Source organism: Myxine glutinosa, chromosome 8, assembly GCF_964187855.1.
Source record: "Myxine glutinosa chromosome 8, kmMyxGlut1.1, whole genome shotgun sequence".
Classification (NCBI taxonomy): Eukaryota; Metazoa; Chordata; class Myxini; order Myxiniformes; family Myxinidae; genus Myxine; species Myxine glutinosa.
The window spans coordinates 83820587-83847599 of record NC_136268.1 but is presented as its reverse complement, the minus strand read 5'-3'; the positions used below and the strand labels follow the sequence as shown (position 1 = coordinate 83847599).

The window sequence follows — 27013 nt, the reverse complement described above, 5'->3', positions numbered from 1 at the left end:
TGCTCCCCAAGTCGGGGTAATCAGCGGTAGTGCTTCATGCCTGGATTCCAGTTAGTTTTTATTAATTAGGGTGTTTAAATGCGGGATTCTGGCTAGGTTCTAGTGCGGTGTCAAAAGGAACAAAGGAGAAATTACAGAGGCATTACATACAGGGGATTAATTTACCCATAATCCCTTGCTAATAAACATGCCCCACCCTTCGTGATGGGGACAAAGATACAAGCTTACACGACAGTCCGGTCCACACAAATTCCCCACTTATGGTACATCAACGTGGTTCTTCTTCTTTACGACAGTCGGAGCACACTAATCGGAGCACACACTCTACCTGAACCAAGGTATCCCTACCCCCCACAAACATAACAGTATAAACTGGACATCTGCAATAAGGTAAATACATGCGATTTAGGGGAAGGTTATCTAAGGAGGAAGCAATCATTCTATGGTGTCAACAAAGCAGGACAAAGTCCCTGTGAAAATAGATGGGATATTGCCGAAGAATAGAAAATACAGGGCAGCTAGATCAAAATTATAGCTGCAGACCCATTGGATCCTTACGAAAGTGTACTTGAACAAAGTACTGTCGAAATTTCAAAACAATAAGTTTTGATTATTCAGAGATTTTTTTGCAAAACAAGTTAGTGCCCATTTTCATTTTTTTTAAACAAAAGTTGAAGCTCATGTGAAGATAAATGACATTATGGGGATATGAAACTAACCATAAGTTAGTATAAGCAAGAATAATAGATGAACAGACAAATAATGTCAGTGAGAGTATTAAGTATTGCAGTTTAAGCAGGAATGTATCCAGGAAATGAAGCCGGGGGTGGAAAGTTTTGAAAAAGAACAGTGCAGGTAGGAAAGTTTTGAAACGGTCTTTGAAGTAGAAAGGCATTTCAAAATAACAAAGGAATACAAGAAAGCATCTCAAAAGACAAAGCCCACCTGTGTCTGCTTTGTACTCAAACTAAACCTAATAAATACAGCTTAAACTATAAATCTGTAATTACAAAGCGATTGCCAAGGGTAAGTCTCTCCCGGAGGCCGCAATACAATGATGGCCACATTTTTTCCGATTGCCATATGATCTTGACATTCAACATTTAGAGATAAACTGTAAATTAGTGAAAAGTGTATTGCGGCATCTACAATCTATCCATAAAACTCAACATCATGAAAATGATAGGAAAACTAGAACGGCACTCGGTAGAGGGCATACCTACGCCAGGCTGAACAATTTATGTTTTTTATCCTACTGATAGGCCGGATCTGAATTTGGACCTGAACCAAAATCGAATCGGCTTGTTCTCGTCACCTAACCAACTCATGCACAACTTTTTGAAATAACCTGCTATATATCGATTTTGGCCCTATCTCCCAATGGTGAAGAATCATTTAAAAAATTATACTAGCCGGATCCGAATTCGGATCTTCACCAAAATCAAATCATTTCATCCTTGTCACACACATTACCTCTGCCAAATTCCATCCGAATCCGGCCACAACTTTCTGACATATCTTGTTCACAGACAAACAACAAGAAAGAGCAATCAGAGATTGCAAACCCTCGCCAGGATGTATTTTCAGTGGTTTTTAAGGCTTTTGTGTTAAAACAAATATGGCGGCCGAACCACGTGACCGATGACGTCATCATTATTTTTTATTATGATGCTCAAGAAATTTCATCTTGATCGGATAAAGTTTTGTACTTGTCGAATTATGACGTCATAATGGAGGCACCTATGACATCATCATTAACATATTTTATTCCCCATGGAGAGTTCTTTACAATGAGCCATGTCTCAATTTCTTTCTATTCAGCGCTTTCGGAGATATAGAGGTGCAAAGTTTTTGCGTTTTTTCTAAGATAGCGGCCGAACCACATGACCTATGATGTCATAATTATCATTAAAATTATACAGGTGGAGTTGCACCTATGGTGAAAATTTCCTGTCAATCGGACCAACGTTTGCAGCGAAAATCATATTTATTATGTGCGGGCAAACAAACAAATGAAAAATCGGTCAGAGACCGAGGACTTGCCGGAATATACTTTTTTTTTATTGGCCATTTTGGACAAATATGGCGGCCGAACCACGTGACCGATGACGTGATCATTATTTGTTTACTATCATCTATTTTGTCATCATTATCTAATCTAATTTATTCCTAGATTAATTATGCTCAAGAAATTGCATCTTGATCGGATGAAGTTTTGTACTTGTCGAATTATGACGTCATAATTGAGGCACCTATGACGTCATCATTAACATATTTTATTCCCCATGGAGAGTTCTTTACAATGAGCCATGTCTCAATTTTTTCTATTCAGCACTTTCGGAGATATAGAGGTGCAAAAATTTTCGGTTTTTCCAAGATGGCGGCCGAACCACGTGACCAATGACGTCATCAATTGGGCACAGTCTATTCCAGGGCAAGACAAATATGTTTGTAAAGTTTGGCGATTCTACATGCAACGGTGTAGACGTAGTACTGCGAACAAACAGACAAGACAGACAGACAGACAAACCAACCGATCAACATACTTGACGGAATCTTTTCCGGCAAGTTACAAACAGACAAACAAACAGACTCAAATGCAATACCCTCTCCTCAGGCGAGGGTAAAAATACAGACGGGGGGAAAAATAACCTTAATCCACCTTTGGTGGCAGAGGTAATTATTCAAGTTATGATAAAAAAGGTGTTTTTTGTTAAATAGGTCACAATCCGGAAAAAATATGGCAAGGACACAAAAAAAAATTAGTGGTTTAATCATTGAGGTACCATTAAAAACTGGGGGCACTAACTGTATAAATAAACCATATAACAGCTATAAGCATCCCCACAATATATAGGGAGAGGATTAAAAACGTTAAATCCTACTATTACTTTGCAATTGGCCTGGCTTTGACACCAGTATAATTTTTTTTCCATGGACCCTAAAGGCATCAAAAAGCTACATCCTCTGTATATCGAACAAACAGTTTCAAATAGAGCACCTTGACACAATTAGAGCATTTAAAATACACCAGATGTCGCAATAAATGTGAATTGTTGCTTCCAGCTTGCCGGCTCAATGACAGAAGATGCCATTTGCATTTTTGCTACCCCCAACCCCACTGCGTTTAGAAACTTGTACAGGCATGGGAAATTTGCTAGTATTATTATTTAGTGTTCTCCTATTCTCAGCATAAAGATTTGCTGAAAATTTAATTAAAAAGCTCGAATGGTAAATAAAGAATGAAGAAAAACCCCATCCCCTTCCCCCAAATTATGCTTCTGTATCCATCTTGTCTACCCCTAGCATTCTCCCCTACCCCTCCCTCATTGTTTCCCGCATCCCTGGTTTGTCTGTCTCCATCTATTTATCCTTCGGCCATGATGTTGGCGTTTCCACATTCTCTTTCTACTGTTCCTTCAGTTATGTTGTGTCCTGATCTTTTCTGTGTTCTAGCTTTTCCATGAGCCTCGACTTTGTATGAAATGAGCCTCGAATAAGAAAAACATGGGAGAAAAAAAACAGGAAGATGACTCATGGGAGAAAACTCCGGGTGCGCAGTGGACAGGCTAATAAGGCCTCTGTGCACTTACTGTGACTTTGCCCTTTCAGATTTTCACCAAATTATGAATTTGCCTTTTCCATATTCTCACAATAAAGGTTTGTTGAAATTTTGATTACAAAAGCTCAAATTGTAAAAAAAAAAAAAAAGTTATGACCTGGACTCAGACACAGAAGCAATTGTAAGACTGTCTCCCATTGCCTGGCAGACTGTCTAAACTCTAAAGAATAGTTCTATATAAAATAAAAGTGGGGTTTGAATATTGCTCGTGACTCGTATATATTTACATTTATCCAAAGGTCACCTGCCTTTCCATTTTCCTTCCACCCTTCCATCTAGAGATGCGGTGTGTATCTTCTACCTGGTTCTGCGTGCTCTAGACACCCTGGAGGACAGCAGCAGTATCCAGCACCACATCAAAGCACCTCTCTTGCAAAGCTTCCACACCCATCTTTATCAACCTTTGTGGAATTACACGGAAAGCTGTGAAAAGGACCGCCAGGTGCTGGAGGACTTCTCTACCGTGAGTGGCATACCATGTGGGTGCAATAATTGAGGGGGTGGGAGAGTGGTGAATAAAAGGCAAGATATAGATGACCGGGGCAAATAGACAGGTGGAGATATGTTTTTGTTGTGGTTCTTCTGTCACTTTCTAATGGCTTTATTTGAAACTTACTGTTGTTAGCTCCACATTTTTCTCTGTAGAACGTGGTAGATGCGGAAAGTTGCATGTCATTTTTAATGGGGCTGCCTTTGTTCATTTTCTTTCAAATGCAATAAAAGCATATATCAGGCTTTCCACTTGAATCCTGTACCAGCACCATGAGGCCACTCTGCGTTTTGCAGATCTCGCTGGAGTTCCGTAAGCTCTCATCGGTGTATCGTGATATCATCACTGACATATGCTGGCGGATGGGCGAAGGCATGGCAGAGATGCTCGAGTCCAAATTGACCACCATGGATGACTGGGAGCGGGTGAACAATACGATTTTCAAGCCCAATCTTCATTGCTTTCCTTCTTTCTTGATTAGAATCATTTAATTTTTTTAATCTATTTCAATATTGTCCTCCACTCTTTTGTCAACTTCCTCAGTATTGCCACTACGTGGCCGGCCTTGTTGGCATCGGCTTGTCCCGGTTGTTTGCTGCATCAGGCCAAGAGGAAGAGGTCATCAGGGAGGATACTGAGCTTGCCAATTCGATGGGATTATTTCTACAGAAAACCAACATTATCCGGGACTACCTGGAAGATCAGCAGGAAGGACGTGAATTCTGGCCAAAAGAGGTAATATCTCCCTCAATGCTCAGGTTTTTAAAGTTTGAGTTAAATTATCTTATATACATACACGCCTTGTTGTCTTGACCACAACCTTCACCACCCGTGATGTACCAATGTTTGTTCAAGGTATTAGAACAAGCGTTACGCCTCGGTCCCCCGTCGGGGAAGTCATGTGAGTTGACAAAGTGGAAGACGCAGAAAACATGCTATGATATGATATTTCGCTCACAAGGTTCAGACGTACATGGAGGCGGCCATCTTGGATTTTGACGTGGTGACACAATTTTCAATAGCGTTCATCCTTATGCCGAGATACACCGACACACCAGATTAGAAGTTGGTACTTCGCTTATTTTTCAAGATATTCCGCTCACAAGGTTCAGACATACATGGCGGCGGCCATCTTGGATTTTGACGTGGCGACCCAATTTTCAATAGCCTTCTTCCTTGTGCCGAGATACACCCAAACACCAGATTAGAAGTTGGTACTTTGCTTATTTTTCAAGATATTTCACTCACAAAGTTCAGACATATATATGGTGGCGGCCATCTTGGATTTTGCCGTGGCGACCCAATTTACAATAGCATTCTTCCTTATGCCGAGATACACCCACACACCAGATTAGAAGTTGGTACTTTGCTTATTTTTCAAGATATTTCACTCACAAAGTTCAGACATATATATGGTGGCGGCCATCTTGGATTTTGCCGTGGCGACCCAATTTACAATAGCCTTCTTCCTTGTGCCTAGATACACCCACACACCAAATTAGAAGTTGGTACTTCGCTTATTTTTCGAGATATTTCTCTCACAAGTTTCAGACATATATATGGTGGCGGCCATCTTGGATTTTGACGTGGCGACCCAATTTACAATAGCCTTCTTCCTTATGCCGAGATACACCCACACACCAAATTAGAAGTTGGTACTTCGCTTATTTTTCGAGATATTTCTCTCACAAGTTTCAGACATATATATGGTGGCGGCCATCTTGGATTTTGACGTGGCGACCCAATTTTCAGTAGCGTTCTTCCTTATGCCGAGATACACCCACACACCAAATTAGAAGTCGGTACTTCGCTTATTTTTCAAGATATTCATCTCACAAGGTTCAGACATACATGGCGGCGGCCATCTTGGATTTTGACGTGGCGGCCCAATTTTAAACAGCGTTCTTCCGTGTGCCTAGATACAACCACACACCAGATTAGAAGTTGGTACTTCGCTTATTTTTCAAGATATTTCGCTCACAAGGTTCAGACATATATATGGCGGCGGCCATCTTGCATTTTGACGTGGCGACCAAATTTTCAATAGCGGTCTTCCTTATGCCGAGATACACCCACACACCAAATTAGAAGTTGGTACTTCGCTTATTTTTCAAGATATTCATCTCACAAGGTTCAGACATACATGGCGGCGGCCATCTTGGATTTTGACGTGGCGACCCAATGTTCAATAGCGTTCTTCCTTATGCCGAGATACACCCACACACCAAATTACAAGTTGATACTTCGCTTATTTTTCAAGATATTCATCTCACAAGGTTCAGACATACATGGCGGCGGCCATCTTGGATTTTGACGTGGCGACCCAATTTTAAACAGCGTTCTTGCCTGTGCCTAGATACACCCACACACCAGATTAGAAGTTGGTACTTCGCTTATTTTTCAAGATATTTCGCTCACAAGGTTCAGACATATATATGGTGGCGGCCATCTTGGATTTTGACGTGGCGACCCAATTTTCAAAAGCGTTCTTCCTTATACCGAGATACACCCACACACCAGATTAGAAGTTGGTACTTCGCTTATTTTTCAAGATATTCATCTCACAAGGTTCAGACATACATGGCATCAGACATACATGGCGGCGGCTATCTTGGATTTTGACGTGGGTTGCACCCACACACCAAATTCGAATGCGGTCCTTCGCTTATGCACACACGCCCGCACACAAACACGCACGCCCACACGGATGGACGGACGGACGGACGGACGGAGAGGAAAACCATAGTCCCCCTTTCGCTCCGCTGTGCGACGGGGGACAAAAATTGGGGTCTTAGGAGGTATATGGGGTTGGGGGAGGAGGGTTTGCCCACCAAAATAGGTACCGTGAAATGGGGTGAATAGGGACAGCAAGGTGAATAGGGACACAAACTGAAAAAAAGTTCGGAAACTTTTTTCGCTGAAAATTGATAACCATACTGATTTGTTGATATTTGGGTTGAAAATGTTCTCTTGTTTTTTTAAAAAGCGACTTATAGTCCCTATTAACCCCATATATGGGTTAAATAGGAATAAATCGGATTTTTATGGCTGTCCCTATTCACCCCGTTTTACGGGTGAATAGGGACAGTCACTAATACAAAAAAATAATAATCAAGAAATAGGGACAGTTTGGAGAAACTTTTTATCCCATTTTTTTTTTATTGGCACCGTGGTTTATATTATGGGTGCATATTATGTGCATCCATCTGAGCTATCAATTTAGCAATAAGTTGGAAACTCAGGATTGTTTCTTGATTATTATTTTTTTGTATTAGTGACTGTCCCTATTCACCCGTAAAACGGGGTGAATAGGGACAGCCATAAAAATCCGATTTATTCCTATTTAACCCATATTTAATATGGGGTTAATAGGGACTATAAGTTGCTTTAAAAAAAAACAAGAGAACACTTTCAACCCAAATATCAACAAATCAGTATGGTTATCAATTTTCAGCGAAAAAAGTTTCTGAACTTTTTTTCAGTTTGTGTCCCTATTCACCTTGCTGTCCCTATTCACCCCATTTCACGGTATTTTTTTTGTTTGTTTGTTTAAAGTCTTATGATTATGTTGGTATGATCTACATGCTGCCCTGTCTTCTCGCAACCATTGAAATTGGATTAAAATACCTTTAGTCAGTGCAGTATACTGTTTATTCCACCAGGTGAGCGCCAGGGGTATTGTCCCTATGTTTAGTGGATGTCGGGAAGTGTTTCAGGTCCCCACAAAAAATAGAAAAAAAAAAAAAAACATTTCTTCAAAATGCCAACAGGATTAGAACATCACTAGGCAATGCCACGGACCTGGCAATGCCAGGCAATGCCACGGCAATGCCATACTTGATAGTATGTAATAAGCACAATGAATAAGATTGTTTCTCTTTTTGAATGATCCATATTTGTATTGATATCTGTGATGGTGAATCATTTATTACTGAATGTGTTTTTATTTGCTTAACTAGGATTTACTGATAATGCTTTATGAGATGAAGAATAGTCAGCCAGCCAACACAGGCTAGAGTGTTGTTTGATGGCATCTCTTTGTTACAAACAAACTAACTAGCCAGGCACGTTCTATGGGTCCTATGTAACATCACCAGGGTGGATGTCAGTTTGGCTTTGGCCGTTAAAGTGTCAAAAATCGAAAAAACAAAATGGCGGCCAAAACTACCATTGAGTCATCTTTTTGACATTAGTTTTTTTCAATTCAACACTCTACTCATCTACTGTGAGTATAAAATTGTTTTTTTGTGAGCCTAAAGGAAAGAATATAATTCTCAAAAGCAGGGGCATCGGAAAAAATGTTTTTGTATGAACATTTCGCACTTGTGTTGTTGTAGATCTCCAAAAGAAACCCCTCCCCTGCGATTGTATGTTAACCCTGCAGGATGGTGGAAACGGCTAAAATATAGGAGGTTAACATTTCTGCTGATTAGATTACTTATTGTGGTAATTTAGATCATTTGCACGTTGCTAGAAGAATTTGTGAAATCCAAAATGTTTATATTCCGAACGGTTATTGTTTGATATATTTGCGTCAGTCTTGTAAATAAATATACAACATTTGTTTAGAACACGTTTTAATGAAATGACTTCACCAGTTTTATTTTTTGTCTTTCCACAGGTTTAAATCTGCTCTATGAGGATCGATGAAACATGGAATCCGTAGCAGTTTTAAAGCGGAAGGCTCCTGTTTCATCAGGAAATTCGTGTCTATTCTGTGAGAAAAAGTCGCGAAAAGGAGAGACCAAACTACGACAGAGTACAGAGCAGGGAAAGACGCGAATTCGAGAGGTTGTTAATGAACTGGTAGGCTTAAAAGACGTGGACTTGCCAGAATCAGAAATAGTGCAAAGGTTGGCTGATCTGAATGACAACGATTGGTCTGACGGTACATTTGTTTGGCATAAATCCTGCTATAGCAGTTTTAGTACTGAAACTAAACTGGAACGACTACGCCAGAAATCAAATACAGGCACCATCGATCCCATGGAAACGCCCGGAGAAGTGTGTGACGGACAATCACGCCAATCCAGATCTTCCATGTCGTCCATGAACTGGGAATGGTGTATATCTTGCCAAGTTGATGAGAGAAAAGAAGATATACGGAATATATCTACCATGAGCATGTCTCAGAAGGTACTCAACATGGCCGTCAATGATGTCAGCATGCGCGTTAGGTTGGCGGGTGTTATAGGAGACCTATGTGCTGCCGAAGGCAAGTATCATCTGAACTTTTCGATAAACCACTGTTGGATAAACTGTTGGATAAAGTGGACAGCATTCCGCAAGTGAGTGGATGGAGAATGTTTGCCAGAGGTGGATGGGATCGTGGGAGAACTACACCGTCTGTTTTCCAAGAAGACCCTTGGTTTCGACGAAGACATCTGTGTGTCTGTACAGCATCTCGTAGAAGCCCTGGAAACTCCCCAGATTCAGGAACAGTGGACACAGTTTGACACCTTGTTCAAAGAAGATCCAAACTTCTCTTACTGGAGCACATACATGGAACTCGTAGATATTCTTTTGAGCTTCATCAGAGCCCTCAGAGAGGGGAACTGGAAGTTGTATCTCCAAACACTTGGGAAGATGTTACCATGGTGGAGTGTCTATGACCATACCAATTACGCCAGGTGGGCCCCTGTGTACTATGCAGAGATGCTGGCTTTGGAAACCACAGCCACGGACGTGTTCAGTGAATTCATGGCAGGAAACTTTGTGGTCAAGAAAACGAAGTGCAGATTCAACCAAGTGCCAGATGACCAGGTGAACGAATGGATCAACAAATTGTGTAAGCTGTCAAACGGGATCATACGAATCACCAAGACCGATTCGGCACGTGATAGATTTGGTGTCACTTGGGGGGAGAGGTCTGTCAGATGCTACCAAGGCGCTTCTCTGCTTAGATGATGATGAGTCCATATCAACCCGAAAAGATGGTCTCCCATTGAGAGTTTGAAGGGACGAAGCGGAGGTGAAAAGCTTAGTGGAGCAGTTCATGTGCTTTGGTGTTTTCTCTGTTTGTGAGGAAAAGGTGGACAGTGCCGATGAACTGAACCAGAGAAAGCTAGTAGCCTTAACCACAAAAGATGTCGCCACAGACGAAATCCAGGCAGATATTCTCAGTGTGAAGTCGCGAGGAATGGATCGTGTTCTTCAAGACGTTAAAAGTCGCTTAGTAGAGAAAAGTGAGCCCTTCTTCAATCCGATGAAAAAGCAAAACTCAAAAACATTCGCCAATCTCTATAAGTTTGAGATAGTTACAAGCTCAAGTGAAAAGAAAGTCATTAAAGCAGACAGGCGACTTATGCAAAGACTCGTCAACACGCACCAGTGCGGCCGAGTTGTGGACATGTCAATTATTCTGAAACACGAACTCGCAGTTGTTCTCCTGTCCCTGGCAAAGACTGATGGAACGATGAATTCCACTACCAAATCAGATCTACTTGGCATTCTGAGTACGGATGTACCTGTACAAGCTTCTCCCACGTTCCCTGGTCTGGCCGACCCGATGAAAGGTGCATGCGTACTGATTGATGGGCACACTCTTATTCAGAGCTTAGGAAAACCTGTTGGTTGTAAATGCTTTGGAGATTATGCAAACGCCTTCACCCGTGCTGTATTTGTTCACTCTGGTCGGGGTGCCACACGGGTAGATGTCATCTTTGACAGATATCTTGGCTCCATGTGAATCAAAGGCCAGACGAGAGTGAAACAAGGCCAAAAGGCAAGGAGGCCTATTCGGAAGATAAATATAATCAGCGACGGCAAGGTTCCACTTCCGCAAGTTTGGGCTCAGTTCGTATCCCTGGGGGGGGGGGGGGGGGGAAGCTGATCTTGCTTCATTCCTTTCAGATAACCTGATGAGCCATCATGCTGAAGTTCCTGACGGTTGCGAGTTGATAGTCGGTGGAGGATTCACCACTCTCGAGAAAGCCTCATCAACAAGTAGAGGTATTCTGACCAGTTTGAGCTGTGATCACAAAGAAGCGGATACCTGCATTATTCTCCATGGGCTAGAAGCTACCAAATCCGGATCTGAGAGAGTCGTCGTTCATTGCAGAGACACTGATGTCTTCCTTCTTCTGCTGTATTTCTTCCAACAAAGCCTTGTTTGGTTGATTGGTGGGACCTCTCGTGATAGACGATGTTACCCGGTTCACGAAGTCTTGCAAAAGCTGTCAAAACCTGTCAAGGATAATCTGTTGGGGTTTCATGCTCTGACTGGATCAGACACAACTTCATCATTTACAGGATGTGGCAAGAAGACGTGTTGGAAAGTCTTTGTAGAATATCCGCATCTTCTCTATGGAGTTGGTCGCGATGGGCCATTGGCAGAAGTTGAAGAGTTTGTGTGTCGCCTATACTCGGCCCCGGATCCCAAAGGCAGTGTCAACCAGGCTAGATTTGATCTGTTCCGAAAAGGAAAGAAACAAATGGAAAATCTTCCACCCACAGAAAATGCTGTCAAGTCACACTTGGCAAGAGCAAACTACCAGGCGAAAGTGTGGTTGGTCGCTGGACAGTGTGACAATCGAAGGGCAGTAGGCTTGCCGTCATCTTCCAGTGGCTGGCGAGAAACTGAAGGGGGACTTGATGTAGTCTGGATTACTCTTCCAGCAGTACAAGTGGCATGTATTGAGTTGATGACTTGTGGTTGCAAAACAAAGTGCAGGACCGCTGCATGCAAATGCCACAAAGTCGAGGCAGATGTGCATCTCAGCATGTGGGTGCGAATCCGAGGGTTCCTATAACCCTGCTACGAATCAGTAACTGTGAATCGGGCTGTTTATCACAACAGCCACAATTAACTGACAAAATGGTGTGAAAGAGACTCTGCGCAAGTAATTCGATCGAATCTAGTCTTTCGGCGTGTTATATTCTCTCACTGTCGCTAGTAAATATAAGTAAATGAACAGACAGACTCAATTGTCAGCCCCCCCTCCCCCCCATTTGGAATGACATCATTTTATACCGGGAATGACGACTTACAAAACTGATATCCACCCAGGTGATGATCCCGGATACCTAACGAATACATCTGGGTAGTTAGTTTGCTTGTAACAGTGAGATGCCATCAAACCAGTTTTTCGGCACTTTTTGTGGGGTTGGCTGGCTAACTAGAACGTTTCTTACTTAATCCCATGATTTTTCTTTTTACCTTGTACATTACTCCATTCCTGAATGCTTGACAGGCATGGGGTAAGTATGCCAAAACTCTGGCAGAGTTCACTCATCGGGAATGCATGCCAGCCGCAGTTTCCTGCCTCAATGAGCTAGTCACCAATGCCATGCAACACATCCCAGATGTCTTCACCTACTTGTCCCGCCTGCGCAACCCTGATGTTTTCACTTTCTGCGCCATTCCACAGGTGTGTTGGAGTTTCAGAAGCCATAATACTGTACTGGCAAACAATTTGGTGCCATTTTCTTCAGTTAATATGGGTTTCAATTGTGCCAGCTTTCGAGGTGCTTCTCAGTCCTGGCCTACAAGATGATACAATAATCAAATACAAACTCCTTCATTACCTCGCACACGCAAAGTAAAAAGCAGGGTTAAGCAATTGATAGACTTCTGTCTGTCTGTCTGTCCACAAACGTCAATTTATGATTGAGGAACTTAATTTCAATTTAATGTTATATTATGAACACTAGCAACGGTACCCACCCTACTAGCGGGGCTTCATTTGGGAGGCCCAAAAAAAAATAAGGCAAAATATCAGAAATTGAAGGCTTTTTTTTATTTTAAACGATTTATATAAACATCCGTTAAATCATATCACACGCAAATCATCAAAATCTAAACAGTATTTGTAGAATTTCAATAAAAGCCACATCACTGTTCATATCGGTAAATATTATTCCATCGTGATTGGAAAAATTTAAAAACTGGAAAAATTTGAAATTGAATTTTTTTTTGAAAATTGGGGGAAATTGGACCCGGAAACAGAATTATGACGCGGCGCGTTACGTCACGGCTTACCAAGTGGACAACAACAAGACAGGAAGTCTAACAGCGGCGAAGCCGGGCTTGTAAAATATTATAAACCATAAACATATTATTAGCTTTTTAAATAGTCGCTAATGCCGTTTATAACATTAAACAAAGAAATTTGGAGGAATCCCGACATCTGTGAGGTAAGTTTACTTACAGCACTGAGCGAAGATCTACTGTGATCAATATACCCCACAAGGGTTGGGTAATAACATAATCCTTCTGCCGGGCCTATAAGTACTGTGTCGTTGGAAGACCAGTAACGCCGATGCGTTCGATATTTGATAATCATTTTAACAATTGGTTTGTTTGTTTTTCACACTGAATGAAAAACGTAAAGGTAGAGCATGGCGATTGTGATGTCCTCTTGGTAAGCAGTGATGTAACGCGCCGCGTCATACTTCTGTTTCCTGGTCAAAACACGCGCGTTACATCACACTTACCAAGAGGGGAATTACGAATTTCGTTGCGATCGGTTCAGCCGTTTTTGCGGTACCTGGGAACAGACAGACAGACAGAGACATTTGGTGAATTATAAGATGAATTGGAACATGATTCTGAAAACGAATCTGTAGTTTAGCAGTACTTTGGCTCTGAATTTGTCCTGATCAAACATGTGCAGTGAGGAGAGAGATCTTTTTTTCTTTTTTTTTTTTTTTTTACTCTGTCTGCCCATCAGGCAGTCAAACAGAATTTAAAATCATTCCAAAAAGAACACTTCCTGTTTTTAATTACGTCATGAAGCACACAAACATCGGGCACGAATAACTAATGTCACGTGTTAAATAAGGTGGTGTAAAAGACGCATCGACGGTGGTAAATTTCTGGAATGTATTTTTTCTACACCCTTTAAAATCTTTATTTTACTTCATACTTGTACACTGAAGAACACAAATCACCTTTTTGCTACCTTCAAAACCGTTCCATTTAGCAGTACTTGGCCAAAATATTACGGCATTTTACGTCATCATGACCAATCTAATTTTCCACTCATAGACCCCACCCATGTCCTCGTTTCAAAAGGCTAATACAATAAAAGAGGGATAAACCACCAGTTATGCACAGATTGCAAAGAGAGGGTACGGCCACTTACTGCAGCCCTCTACAGGGGAGGCTGTGTGGGAATGCATTCGACACAAGAATATTATTACATTTTCGACATGTACAGGGCAGCTCACCCAGAGGAGGGACACCATACACGAACACCTGATTTGGGCTCCTCAGCTGTCTTAATTCTAGAGCAGATGGTGGGGAGTAGGGGAATCTATTCTGTGCTTCTTCTTTTTCTAAAAGTTCTGTGAGTCTTGATGTAAAGTCCCTTGAAAGCTTTCTTCTTGCAGGGAATTGCAAACCAGATCTCTCAAAGGTATACGAGGACAAAAATTACGGTTTTTAAATGCTGCAAAATTTTATACAAAAATTGTCATTCTCATTTAATACAAGGAACTGACTGTTTTTCCCCAAAATAATTGATGTAAAGGCATTTCCGGTCATTAGACTTTCACTTTGCCCACATAAACCCTGCAAAAAGATTAAATTTGATATGTAAGTTGGGAATCTAAGAAATACAATTCATTGGATGTCTGTCTGTCTGTCTGTTCGTGTTTTTTTGCAAAGGCCGCTGGGCTGACAACAACCAAATTTGGCACACAGACCAAGTCTGACCCGAGGATTGGCCAAAGGGTATTTTCATCCACCACCTCATCCTTTAAAGACCCGGAAGACCCCTAAGACTCCTCTTCACATGTTTTTACATGCCTGAGAGATTAGATTACATGCTTGAGAGAAGACTTTTTATATGTTTGGAAGATTAGAACCCTTAAACCCAAGGCCTGGAATACCCTTAAGATCCTGAATACTATTTAAGACCTCAATGATGCTTAAGACCCTTTCAGACCCCTAAGACTCTGAAGACCCTCAAGACCCCAAAGACCCAGAGCACCCTTAAAGACCTCAAAGATGCTTTAGACTGCAAAGACACTTTAGACCTCGAAGATACTAAAGACACCAAAGACCCTTTTTAAGACCTCAAAGACCCTTAAAAACCATAAGACTTCAAATATCCTTTAAGACTTCGAAGACTCTTAAGACATCAAAGACTCTTCATACCCCGAAGACTCATTAAGACCTCGAAGACCCGTAAGACCCTTGAAGATCCCATTTAACCACCACATCGCCCCAATTCCCTATTTTAAATAAACACAAACCGGCATTGCCTCAACTCAACATTTTAAATAAACCCCCCTCCCCCCTGCCTTGCCAGTTCTCCTGCCCCACCCCTCCCCCTCCCCCCCCCCTCCCAGCAGTTCTGCCTCTTCTCAGATTTTCCCCTGTCCCCCCTGCTCTGGCAGTTCTCCTGCCCCCCGACACACTGGCTCTCCTGCCCCCATCTCAGGTTTTTCCCTAATGAATGAAAAACTAAATAAGATCCACCGTCAACCTTCCACACAGGTGTGACCCATGTGTTACTTAAACAAATAACATTCCAGTTTGCTTAGGGTCATGTATAAAAATGCAATGCCCCCATACACAGAGCATTTGTGGTCGCACAATGGTTTGATGAGCATGACACTGAGGTCATCAATATGTCATGGCTTTACCAGATCTGAACCCAATCGAGCATTTATGGGATATTCTGGAATTACATCTGAGACTGAGCTTTCCACCTCCATTAAGCAAGTGTGAGTTTATTGACTTTCTCGTGGAAGAATGGTGCCATTGGTGCCCCATCCCTCCAGCAGAATTCCAGACACTGGTGGACTCTATGCTACAGCGCATACAGGCCGTACTGGCCACACGTGGGGGTCCAACATCCTTCTAAGTGACTTTACATTGGTGTTTACAATTTTTTTTGTCCACTACCTTTATAAATGATGTGTGGATGCAAGATAGCTTATTCGGTACACATGTAGAATATGAATCATTTGGTAAGACCCCAAAAAATTATCTGCCATATGAACGTACTTGAGCATATCATTGGACCCTTCCATGTTACTGTATTTGAATTTGGGTTTTGTGAATTGTGAGGACTAGCAACGGTACCCGCCCCTTGGGCGGGGCTTCAATTGGGAGGCCAAAATGAAAAGGCAAAATATCAGAAATTGAAGGCTTTTTTTTATTTTAAACGATTTATATAAACATCCGTTAAATCATATCACACGCAAATCATCAAAATCTAAACAGTATTTGTAGAATTTCAATAAAAGCCACATCACTGTTCATATCGGTAAATATTATTCCATCGTGTTTGGAAAAACTGGAAAATTTGAAAAATTGGAAAAACAATATAGCCTATTTTACTCCAGGGGGTCCCAGGATTACCCACCCAAAATGTTGTTGCGATCGGTTCAGCCGTTTTTGCGGTACCTGGGAACAGACAGACAGACGGACAGACATTTGGTGAATTATAGAAAGATGGCATTGAAGTGAAACGTATAACGATGCTTTCTAAATATTCTTGCAACTAATTTGTCTGTCCTCCTCTGCTTCACTACTTGTGTGGTGAGCAGGTCATGGCTATTGCTACCCTGGCGGCTTGCTATAACAACCCCCAGGTGTTTTGTGGTGTCGTCAAGATTCGAAAAGGATTGGCCGTGACTCTCATGATGGAAGCAAACAGCATGAGGGCTGTTAAGGATATCATGGCACGGCAGACATTAGAGGTGTGTGTGACTGGATCTTTGGGTGATGTCCCTGAAGGTAACTGAAAAATGTTGACTCAAGTCGTTATCTTCTTTCAGTGAAGGTTTGCAGGCCCTCAACTAATCATGGGTGCAAGAGATCTTCTTCTTCTCCAAAAAAAAACAAAAAAAAAGAAAAATTATGGAAACGACGACAGCTCTTACCCAGTGTTAGGTACAATGTTACCTCATGTAAAAGCATAAAATAATCTAAAAATTGCAGGGAAAATATCGAAGATACGCCACATTAAAGTTTGGAGACATGTGTGTCCCTTGATCTGTGGTTAACATCCACCAACTAGTGTTGGCAGATGGGATGCCCACTTTAATGTCCATCCGATGGACAGCACACATATTTATGAATCACCATGTCTGTGAAACACCAGGATGACAGTTTATAGCTGGATCAGGATTGGAGCCCAGGCAAGACACCTTAGAGGTGAGTGTACATACATCTAGGCCTAGCGTCTAGGCCATCCTTCCAGCCATGCAATAGAGATGATTTTCAGATTATAATGATCCGTAAATGCAACGTTAACTCATTAGTCCCAGCTACATCACCCGTATCAAAAAATCTCCAAAGCGTTTCTCAAGAAATCTCACGATATTTCCATTAAATTTTCATGAATTCAAAAAAAAATCAGGGTCACCTGGGATGTTTCTTAAGATCACCGGAGGCATTATGACCTGAATCTATCAATACCTAAATAATCTAAAATCTAAATCAAATTGCGATTGGTGTCTAGCTAAATACAAATTGGTGTAGAGCCAATCTTTGAGGCCAATCGGGTAAATATCATCACAATTTTTGTTATACTGCACGTTGTTCAAACAGGTATGGGATACCCATGAGCGACTGTGCGGGCGCCATTTTAAATTGTTCTGGTACTTCATCGGAATGTTCAAAATTGTATTCAAGGAGACTGAGAATACGAAGCTACCAAGTTACCAATTGCAAATTATCACCAGAAGGCATTTCCATTGCCGTTTTACTTTGTCTTGTCACTTTAGTTTTACTTTGTGTTATCGATAATTATCAAAACCCATAATGCAACATTCAAAATGGCGCTTGTGCATATTCCGTATTCACAGCACCACCGCCTTGTGCTAATAGCACCATCTTTGTCCCGGTGTGTACCCCGGTTTAGAATAGGTACACCGTATCCCTGCGCATCGTTAGAGGCGACTAAGGGTTGGCGCCAGGTGTAGTAAGTTCAGGAATCTCCTTCAATCAAGTCGTTTATTAAAGACGATACCAAGCTCTCACAGAGCACACGGCCATCATGACGAGCCGCCATCAACCACCGAAGCCACGCCCCCAGACGTCACTACACAGTACGTAGTACCAATCACAACATCTCCCTTTCATTGAAATTATTATGTTTGTATGCAACAAAACACTACTAAACTAAATCAAAATAATAAACACAATCAGACACAACTTGAACCACACATCGATGGGATCTGGGGTTACTGTTATAACTCTTAACCAAAATGTAATTACTGCTCAGTCTGATTAGCTAAAACAGAGAAAACACAGAATCATTCCAATCAACGGATTGTCTCTACACTAACATTACAAGGACTGATTTCTGGTGGTCGTTATTCACTATCACGATATCTCAATGGTTTTCGAATCACACGGCCTGATCTGGTCAAGTACGGAGAGTTGTCCGGCCTTGTTGTCTCAGCACTCTCGTCATCCTTGGAGCTGGAGCAGCCATTAGTTTCCATTGCTGAAGCGTCGTTGTTGAAATGTACGTGTCGAGCAGTTGGTAGACTTTGATGTGTTGGTTGGGTCGGTTCGTCCTTCCACTTGGCGCCACGATCGGGTGGATGAAGTTCACGCAAGTGTGCCCTGGTTCTTCGAAGACGCGTCCCGTTAGGCGTCTGTACTACATACGAGCGGCGTTCATTACAGCGAGCCACAACTTTCCCGGGGTACCATTGGTGCGTGTCCTTGTTCAGAAGCTGAACCCAATGTCCAATAGCCAATTCAGGTAATTGCGGCCCAGCCGTTCTGTTGTATTGCTTTGTCATCCGAGCTCCACGTTCCGTTTCCAATCGTTCCTGAATTTCCTGATGCCTTTGTTGTGCAGGAACCAACAGACGACTTGGTAGGTAGGTGCGTATGGTCCGGTTGAACAGCATTTCGCTTGGACTTGGGAGGTGGGAATGTACAGGTGTGCACCTCAGGTTTTGTAGTGCAGTATCTTTGTCACTCCGTGATCTAATACACTTTTTGATCATGTTCTTCACTGTTTGAACTTGTCTCTCAACCAATCCATTACTGCGTGGATACCTCGGCGATGTTGTCGTGTGCTTTACATTCCATTTGGTACACATATCACGGTACGGCTTACCCACATATTGAGGTCCATTGTCCGATATGACCTCCAGAGGTGGGCCGAACATACTGAAACATTCAGATGTGACCTTGGCTACTGCACTGCTCGTTGTGTATTCCATTCTCTTCACAACTGGGTACTTGGTGTAATAATCCGTCACCAAGAGGTAGGTCTGCCCGTGTAGCTCACACATATCACTGGCTAACTTTGTCCATGGTACCACTGGTATCTCATGAGCTATCATAGCCTCATGCCTTTGTTCTGGTTGGTTCTCTTGACATGCCTTACATGTTCTGACAACCCTCTCAATGTCCAGATATATACTTGGCCAATAAACACATTCGCGTGCTAGACGTTTTGTCTTTTCGATCCCCATGTGCGCCTCATGGAGCTGGTCGAGGATATCCTTACGTAGCTGCTCTGGAATTAGTACCTGTCGACCTTTGAAGAGAACACCGTCACAAATACCAATTTCATCACGGTATGGCCAGTACGGACGTTGGTCCACAGGTAGCTCTGTAATCCTAGCAGGCCACCCTCGATGAACAACCTGCTGCAATGCTCGAAAGGTTATATCAGCCTTTCCACACTCTGAGTTGGTCCTGTTTCCTTGAGCTGAAATCAACGAGGTCAAAGCGATGATGATCATCCACATCATCAAGCTCAATACCATCTACACGTGTCCAACTGCAGTTCCTGATTGTTCTCTGGGTTCGGTAGCCTCGACAGCGTGTCTGATAGCATCACAGCTGGCCTTATACTCCAGATCAAAATCGTAGCCTTGGATTTTCACAAGAAGGCGCTGAAGCCGTGGAGGGGCGCTTGTAAGCGATTTGCTGATGATCATGACCAATGGTTTGTGGTCTGTGTATACCTTGAAGCATTTCCCAAACACGTAAGCATGGAACATCTGTATGCCAGCAACAAGGGCCAGGGTTTCTCGTTCAATGTTTGAATATGCAGACTGAGTGGGTGTCAGAGTTCGTGACGCAAAAGCAACAGGCTTGTCATCCTGCAAAAGGCATGCACCCAGTCCCTTCTGTGACGCATAAACAACAACAACAACAACATGCATTTTAAGGCCATTTTCCCTGCTAGAGCGGGGGTTAGCCTTGCGGTCCCCATGACAATCTTCTCCATCTTGCCCTATTTTCTGCATCTCTCCTTGTTAACCCCCTTGCCCGCATTGCTTTTTCCACCATCTTTAGCCAAGTCTTTCTCGGTCTTCCCCGTCCTCTACTTCCTTCTACATTCATTTCCATCACTCTTCTCAACCAGTCACTTTCATCCTTCTTCAACACGTGACCAAACCATCTCAACATGTTCCTCTTCACAGCATCAATCACAGGCTCTATTCCCATCATTTTTCGCAATTCATCATTTGTCTTCCTCTCTCTCAACGATACTCCGCACATCCATGGAACCATTCGCATTTCCACCCTTTCCAACCTTCGTTGCTGCTCCACCTTCATTACCCATGTCTCGCTCCCATAAATCATAACACTTCTCACACATGCAGCATACACCTTTCCCTTCAGCTTCAACGACACTCCCCTCCTCATCAGCACGCCACTCAGTTCCCGAAACTTCTTCCATGCACATCTCACTCGAGCAACCGTTGCCGAGTCTGATCCACCTTCTCCATTCAGCATGTCTCCGAGGTAGCAAAATGTTTTCACACCTTCCAGCTTCACGCCGTCTCCAAGATCCAACTCAACATTTCCTCCATCTGCAGCTCCCTCTGTGCACACCTTACATTTGAATGTAGCTGCCACACTGGTTAATGACGCTCTCAGACCACTACATTATTGATGAACCCACTGAGCGCACATTGTACATTGAATGGAGATCACTCCAACACCCTTCCTGCACACAGCACAGGGCCACTTCCCAGTTCTTTCCACCTCACCACATGCTTTACCACTTGCCATCACCTTCGTCTTTCCGATATTCACCTTCAGACCTTTTGTCTCCATACATTCCTTCCACTTGTTCATCTTTTCCTTCAGTCCATCCATACTTTCCGCAATCAACACCAGATCATCTGCATACAACAACTCCCACGGTAAACCCTCCTTCACGGTCTGAGCCAGCACCTCCATCACAGCTACAAATAGTAGTGGACTTAGTACCGACCCCTGATGCACTCCCACCTTCACCTCAAACTCACCACTGTTCCCATTCTTCGTCCTTACAGCTGTGCGCGCTCTTTTGTACATTGCCATCACTACTCTGATCAACCATTCCTCCACTCCTAACTTCCTCATTGGCCATGTCAATACTTTGCGTGGAACCCTATCGAATGCTTTCTCCAGATCAACAAACCCAAGAAACAACTTCTTCCTCTTCTCCATGTACTTCTCCTGCAACTGCCTCACAATAAAAAGCACGTCTGTCATTCCTCTTCCTGGCATAAATCCAAACTGCATTTCGTCGATCTTCACTTTCTTCCTTATCCTCCGCTCCAACACCCTTTCCAATACCTTCATTCCCTGCTCCAAGAACATTGTCGTTCGGTACGAGCCACACTCTAGAGGGTCACCTTTCCCCTTGTATAGAGGGACGAGGGTACTCAGTTCCCAATCCACTGGAATGCGGCCTTCTTTCACTGCCAGATTTCAGAGCTCTGTCATTCTCTTCACACCCCAACTTCCTGCTGCCTTCAACATATCTCCCACAACTCCCGTCGGCCCTCCTGCTTTTCTACTCTTCATTGCTTTTATCGCTTCCTCAACTTCCTTCTCAGTTATCTTCTCTGCCAGTCCTAAAACTGGGTTACTCTCTATGTTGCCATCCCATTCATTCTCTGTATTCAACAGCATTTCCATATATCTTTTCCATCTTCCTTTAATTCCATCTGGGTCCACAACGATTTGTCCCACTTCATCCTTCAAGCAACTCACCCCCGTCACATCACACCTCTCTTTCGCTATCTACTTTGCAATCCTGAATACTGCTCTCTGACCCGCTTCCGAATCCAAGCATTCTCCGAACATTTTCCTACATGCCTCCTGCGCCTTTGCTACCTCTTTCTTTGCAGCCTTCTTGGCTGCCTTATAACTTTCATGCTCTGCTGTTTCTGCTCCTGTACCCTTCCCCTTCTGCCACTCCTTGAACTTCTTCCTCTTCTCGTCAATCTTCTTTCCAACTTCATCATCCCACCACCATGTTTCCGAGTGCCTCAGTGGTCCTTTTGTCCATCCACATACCTCACCAACGGCTCCCAACAGACTAGCTTTCATTGACATCCAACCACTTTCAAGCTCAACCACATCATCCTCTACCCTACTCAGCCTCTCTTTTAATGCCTCCCTTACTGTCAGCTCTTTCAACCACCACACCTTCATTCTCGGTTGGTACTTCACCCGCCAAGCTCTCCTCGCACTTTTCACCCTTATGTCGCAGACAACCAAGTGGTGCTGTGAAACAGCCTCCTCCCCCGGGATCACCTTTGTGTCCCGGAGGTGCCCCCCATCTCGCCTACGCACCATCAGGTAGTCAACGGTTGTCGTCGACCCACCTGACGTGTATGTAACAAGCTTATTATCCTCTTTCTGGAACTGAGTATTACAAATCAACAAATCAGCTCCATCAGCAAACTCCAAAATCCTTTCACCTTCTCCATGTCTCACATCATATCCGTAACCCCCATGAACTCCCTCAAAACCATCCATACTCCTTCCCACATGTCCATTTCAGTCTCCTCCTACCACAACAACTTCCTCATCTTTCACGTTTTCCATCAGCTTCTCTATCGCACACCAGAACTTGTCCTTCTCTTCATCGCTCCGACCAACCTACGGAGCATATCCCGAGATGACGTTCACCAAGAGCTTTCCAATCATCATTTTCACCATCATCAACCTATCACTCACTCTAGTCACACTCACCACACTGTCTACAAACTCCTCAGAAAACAGGACACCAACAACATTCACGCCCTCCGGTGCTGACTGGGCCGACGTGGTGTGGTGCTGACTGGGCCGCCGTGGTGTGGTGCTGACCGGGCCGCCGTGGTGTGGTGCTGACCAGGCCGACGTGGTGTGGTGCTGACCGGGCCGACGTGGTGTGGTGCTGACCAGGCCGACGTGGTGTGGTGCTGACCGGGCCGACGTGGTGTGGTGCTGACCGGGGCAATGTGGTGTGGTGCTGACCGGGGCACGTGGTGTGGTGCTGACCGGGCCGACGTGGCGTGGTGCTGACCGGGCCGACGTGGTGTGGTGCTGACCGGGCCGCCGTGGCGTGGTGCTGACCGGGCCGCCGTGGCGTGGTGCTGACGGGGCCCCCGCAGCCGTGATGCCCCCCACCCCCCAGAATTTCCATGTTTTAAACGGTTCCCAGTGTGTACCCTGGATTAGAATAGGTACACCGTATCCCTGCGTGTCGTAAGAGCCGACTCAGAGGGTTGGCGTCAGGAAGGGCATCCGGCCATAAAAACATTGCCTCAAAAAGAGAACCATGACAATTACAACTACATATGGGCAGGGTACAGCCCAAAGTGGAGATCGGTTTCTGAGGTGTCGGGACATGGAATGTAGGGACAATGACAGGGAGATCAGGAGAAGTGGTGGAAGTATTGGTCAGAAGAAGAGTGGACATATGTTGTGTGCAAGAGACGATATGGAAGGGAAGTGGTGTGAGAATGGTGAAGGGTAGGCAGGGACAGAAATACAAGTTTGTGTGGCAAGGGTGCCACATCTACTTCCAAAACTGTCTCCTTGTCATGATGATAGTATGTTAAACAGGCGTCTGCATCAACACTCTGTTTCAGTTGCTCAAATGCAAACTGATGGTCTTCCTGCCACATGAATGGCACTCCATTCTTCAGTAAATCTCGGAGGGGTGCCACTTTATCCGCAAAGTGGGGAATATGTGGTGACAGATAGTTCATCAGTCCAATGAATCGGCTCAAGTCTTCCTTATCCTGCGGTGACGGCATCTTCCGGATGTCACAGATCTTCCCAAGATCAGGTGAGATTCCTTGTTTGCTGTAGATCGAGCCAAAGAAGTTGATACGGTCGGTCTTGATGATACATTTCAAAGAGTTGAAAACCAGACCCTCTCTTCGTGCTACTTTCATCAGGTTCAGAAGATTGCGATCATGCTCCTCTTCAGTTCATCCTGATACTGCCACATCATCGGAGATACCAATACAGCCTGGTGCTTGCTCGAGTATGCGGTCCATGGCTTGCTGGAACAGAACATATCCTGGCTGACAATCTCTTGAAGCACCAGTGCCCAAAAGGTGTGCGGTATGTGGTCAAATCCTGGCTTTCCTCATCCAGATGCACAGCCCAATAGCCAGCCCGAGCATCTAATTTTGAGAATATCGTGGCGTCAGCAAATTCTGGGTTCAGCTCGTCTAATGTCGGTATTTTATGTGGACACCTTTTCAGCCAAGAGTCCAGGCGTTTCGGATCGAGACATACTCTTAAGCTCCCATCTTTCTTTACACTATTAAAGATGGAAGAGCACCAATCCGTATGATAGTCCACTTTCCTGATGATACCCTGTTTTTCCATTTTCATTAGTTCCTCCTTCAACTTCCCTTTGATGTGAACACTACACTTCCTTGGTGCATCAATCGATGCCTTTGCATCAGGCTTTATATGAAGCCTCAGTTTTCCTTTAAAATTCCCAATGCAGTCAAACCTGTCCGGGAACAACCTTTTCAAATCATCCACGGAATTCACCTTGTAGGCCTGTTCCTCGTGGCACATTGGTTTCGCAATCCTTGATGCTGGAGGTGCAGCCTTCAGCAATGTCCTCCGTTGCCCAGCAATGCTGTTTATGGTGACGATGTTGAGCCGTTCACATGCTGGTAGTCCAAGTACTGCAGGTCCAGGTACTTCAACCACATAGAACCTGTACTTGAACCAATCTGAGTCTTTATATCGACACAAGAGCTTTAGAATTCCGTGACACTTGATCTCACTGCCAATGTAAGCAGTGAGCTTGGTCCCACCAAGTGGAGTCAGTTTTGACATCCATTTGTTTCCGTACATGTCCTTCACAATACGCATTGGCAAAGTATTCCCTGACGCACCTGCATCCACTTTCAACTGCAGTTTGTATACACCTTTCATGTCAGGGCATACAATGTTCAACAATGTGTACACTTCATCCCTCGTCTCCTTCATACACAGTGCGGATACCCTGATCACGTGAAACGGCTTGGTGTGTTCATATACGTCAGTGTCACTTTCGTAACTGTCTTCATCGCCTTCAGTACAATACCCTGACACTTCATTCACTGAGGTCCCATTCTTGTTACTTCCCCGAAGCATACCTCTCAACTTGCTTCTGCTGACTCGACGGCCTCTTCCACCCATTGCAGGACGGCGGCTCCACTCGTATCCATCAGCATATCTCGTGCTTCGTTTGGGATTTTCACAACAAACGGGCCCAGTGTCCCAGTTCACCACAATACTTACAAAAATCATTGTATGCTGGGCAGTTCCGTGGTGGATGTGATAGTCCACACTTTTTGCACTTTTGTCGATGTGTCATGGCATTCACAGATTATGAAGGCCCTTCCATCTTCTGGATGGCCTGCTTTCCGATTACCATTGCTTCGTACTTGCGTCCCTCACGTAAAACCAGGTCCATGTCGTACCCGACCTCCTGGTCGAGCAGATGCTTTTGAAAATCATCATGTGGGGTGCTCGCAACAATCAACTCGATAATCCGTTCCGAGAGTTCGGCTTCGGAGAAATTGCACAACCTTCCCTTCCATCAGCATCGGTTGACGAAATCATCAATGGACTCTCCTTCTTGCTGCCGGAATCTCATCATTTCCAGGCAGTGAATCCGAAAGTTTACATGAATGTCCAACTGATCCTCGAATAATTTATATAATTTATCCGGATCCTTTTTATCATCCTCATTCAGAGTCGATGCATTGAGCTGCCTCAGTCCTTCGTCTCCCACAGCAATCTGAATCTTGATGGCCTGCCTGGCTTTAGTATCGATGCCCTCGTCCGACAGCACCAAGTTCATTCGTTGCTTGAATAACTTGAAGGTCTCCGCCAGCTCCGAGCTGGACCAGTCCATTGTCGGGAACTTCGCCATGTTGAAAAAACACGGAACGTGCCGCCGTGGTAATCCGCAAAGAAAAACAAGACCAAACGTCAAACTGCTTGTTGATCTTCACGATCCCACCGCTGCCACCATGTAGTAAGTTCAGGAATCTCCTTCAATCAAGTGGTTTATTAAAGACGACACCAAGCTCTCACAGAGCACACGGCCATCATGACGAACCGCCATCAACCACCGAAGCCACGCCCCCAGACGTCACTACGCAGTACGTAGTACCAATAACAACACCAGGAAGGGCATCCGGGCATAAAAACATTGCCTCAAACAGGGAACCATGATTGTCATGGGGTCCGCAAGGCTAACCCCTGCTCTAGCGGGGAAAATGGCCTTAAAACGATCATTCATCTATTTTTATATTTGTGACATTTGTAATGCAATTGCCTCTTTCAGCTATGGCTCAAGTGCTTCCATTGTGTTCAACAATGGCTGCAATCTTCTGATAATGCAGCTATGGTGTATGTGTGTATGTATGTATGTGTGTATGTATGTATGTATTTATGTGTGTGTATGTGTGTATGTATGTATGTGTGTATGTATGTATGTATTTATGTGTGTGTATGTGTGTATGTGTGTATGTGTGTATGTATGTATTTATGTGTGTGTATGTATGTATGTATGCATGCATGCATGCATGCATGTATGTATGTATGTGTGTATATGTATGTATGTATGTATGTATGTATGTATGTATGTATGAATGTATGTATGTATGTATGTATGTGTGTATGTATGTATGTATGTATGTGTGTGTGTGTATGTATGTATGTGTATGTATGTGTGTAT

The 27013-nt window shown here is 43.7% G+C and overlaps 1 protein-coding gene across 2 annotated transcripts in view; it reads left to right on the top strand.

Annotated features, from left to right (window-relative positions):
- FDFT1 (farnesyl-diphosphate farnesyltransferase 1) overlaps positions 1-27013 on the top strand; it is a 119000-nt gene that overhangs the window by 89312 nt on the left and 2675 nt on the right. The window contains exons 3-7 of one of the 2 annotated variants that reach the window (XM_068124729.2): positions 3902-4085; positions 4409-4537; positions 4656-4847; positions 12305-12481; positions 16614-16766. In XM_068124729.2, the coding sequence (XP_067980830.2) occupies positions 3902-4085; positions 4409-4537; positions 4656-4847; positions 12305-12481; positions 16614-16766 (835 nt within the window). The remainder of the gene's footprint in view (positions 1-3901; positions 4086-4408; positions 4538-4655; positions 4848-12304; positions 12482-16613; positions 16767-27013) is intronic. The other variant, XM_068124730.2, reaches the window with a different exon arrangement.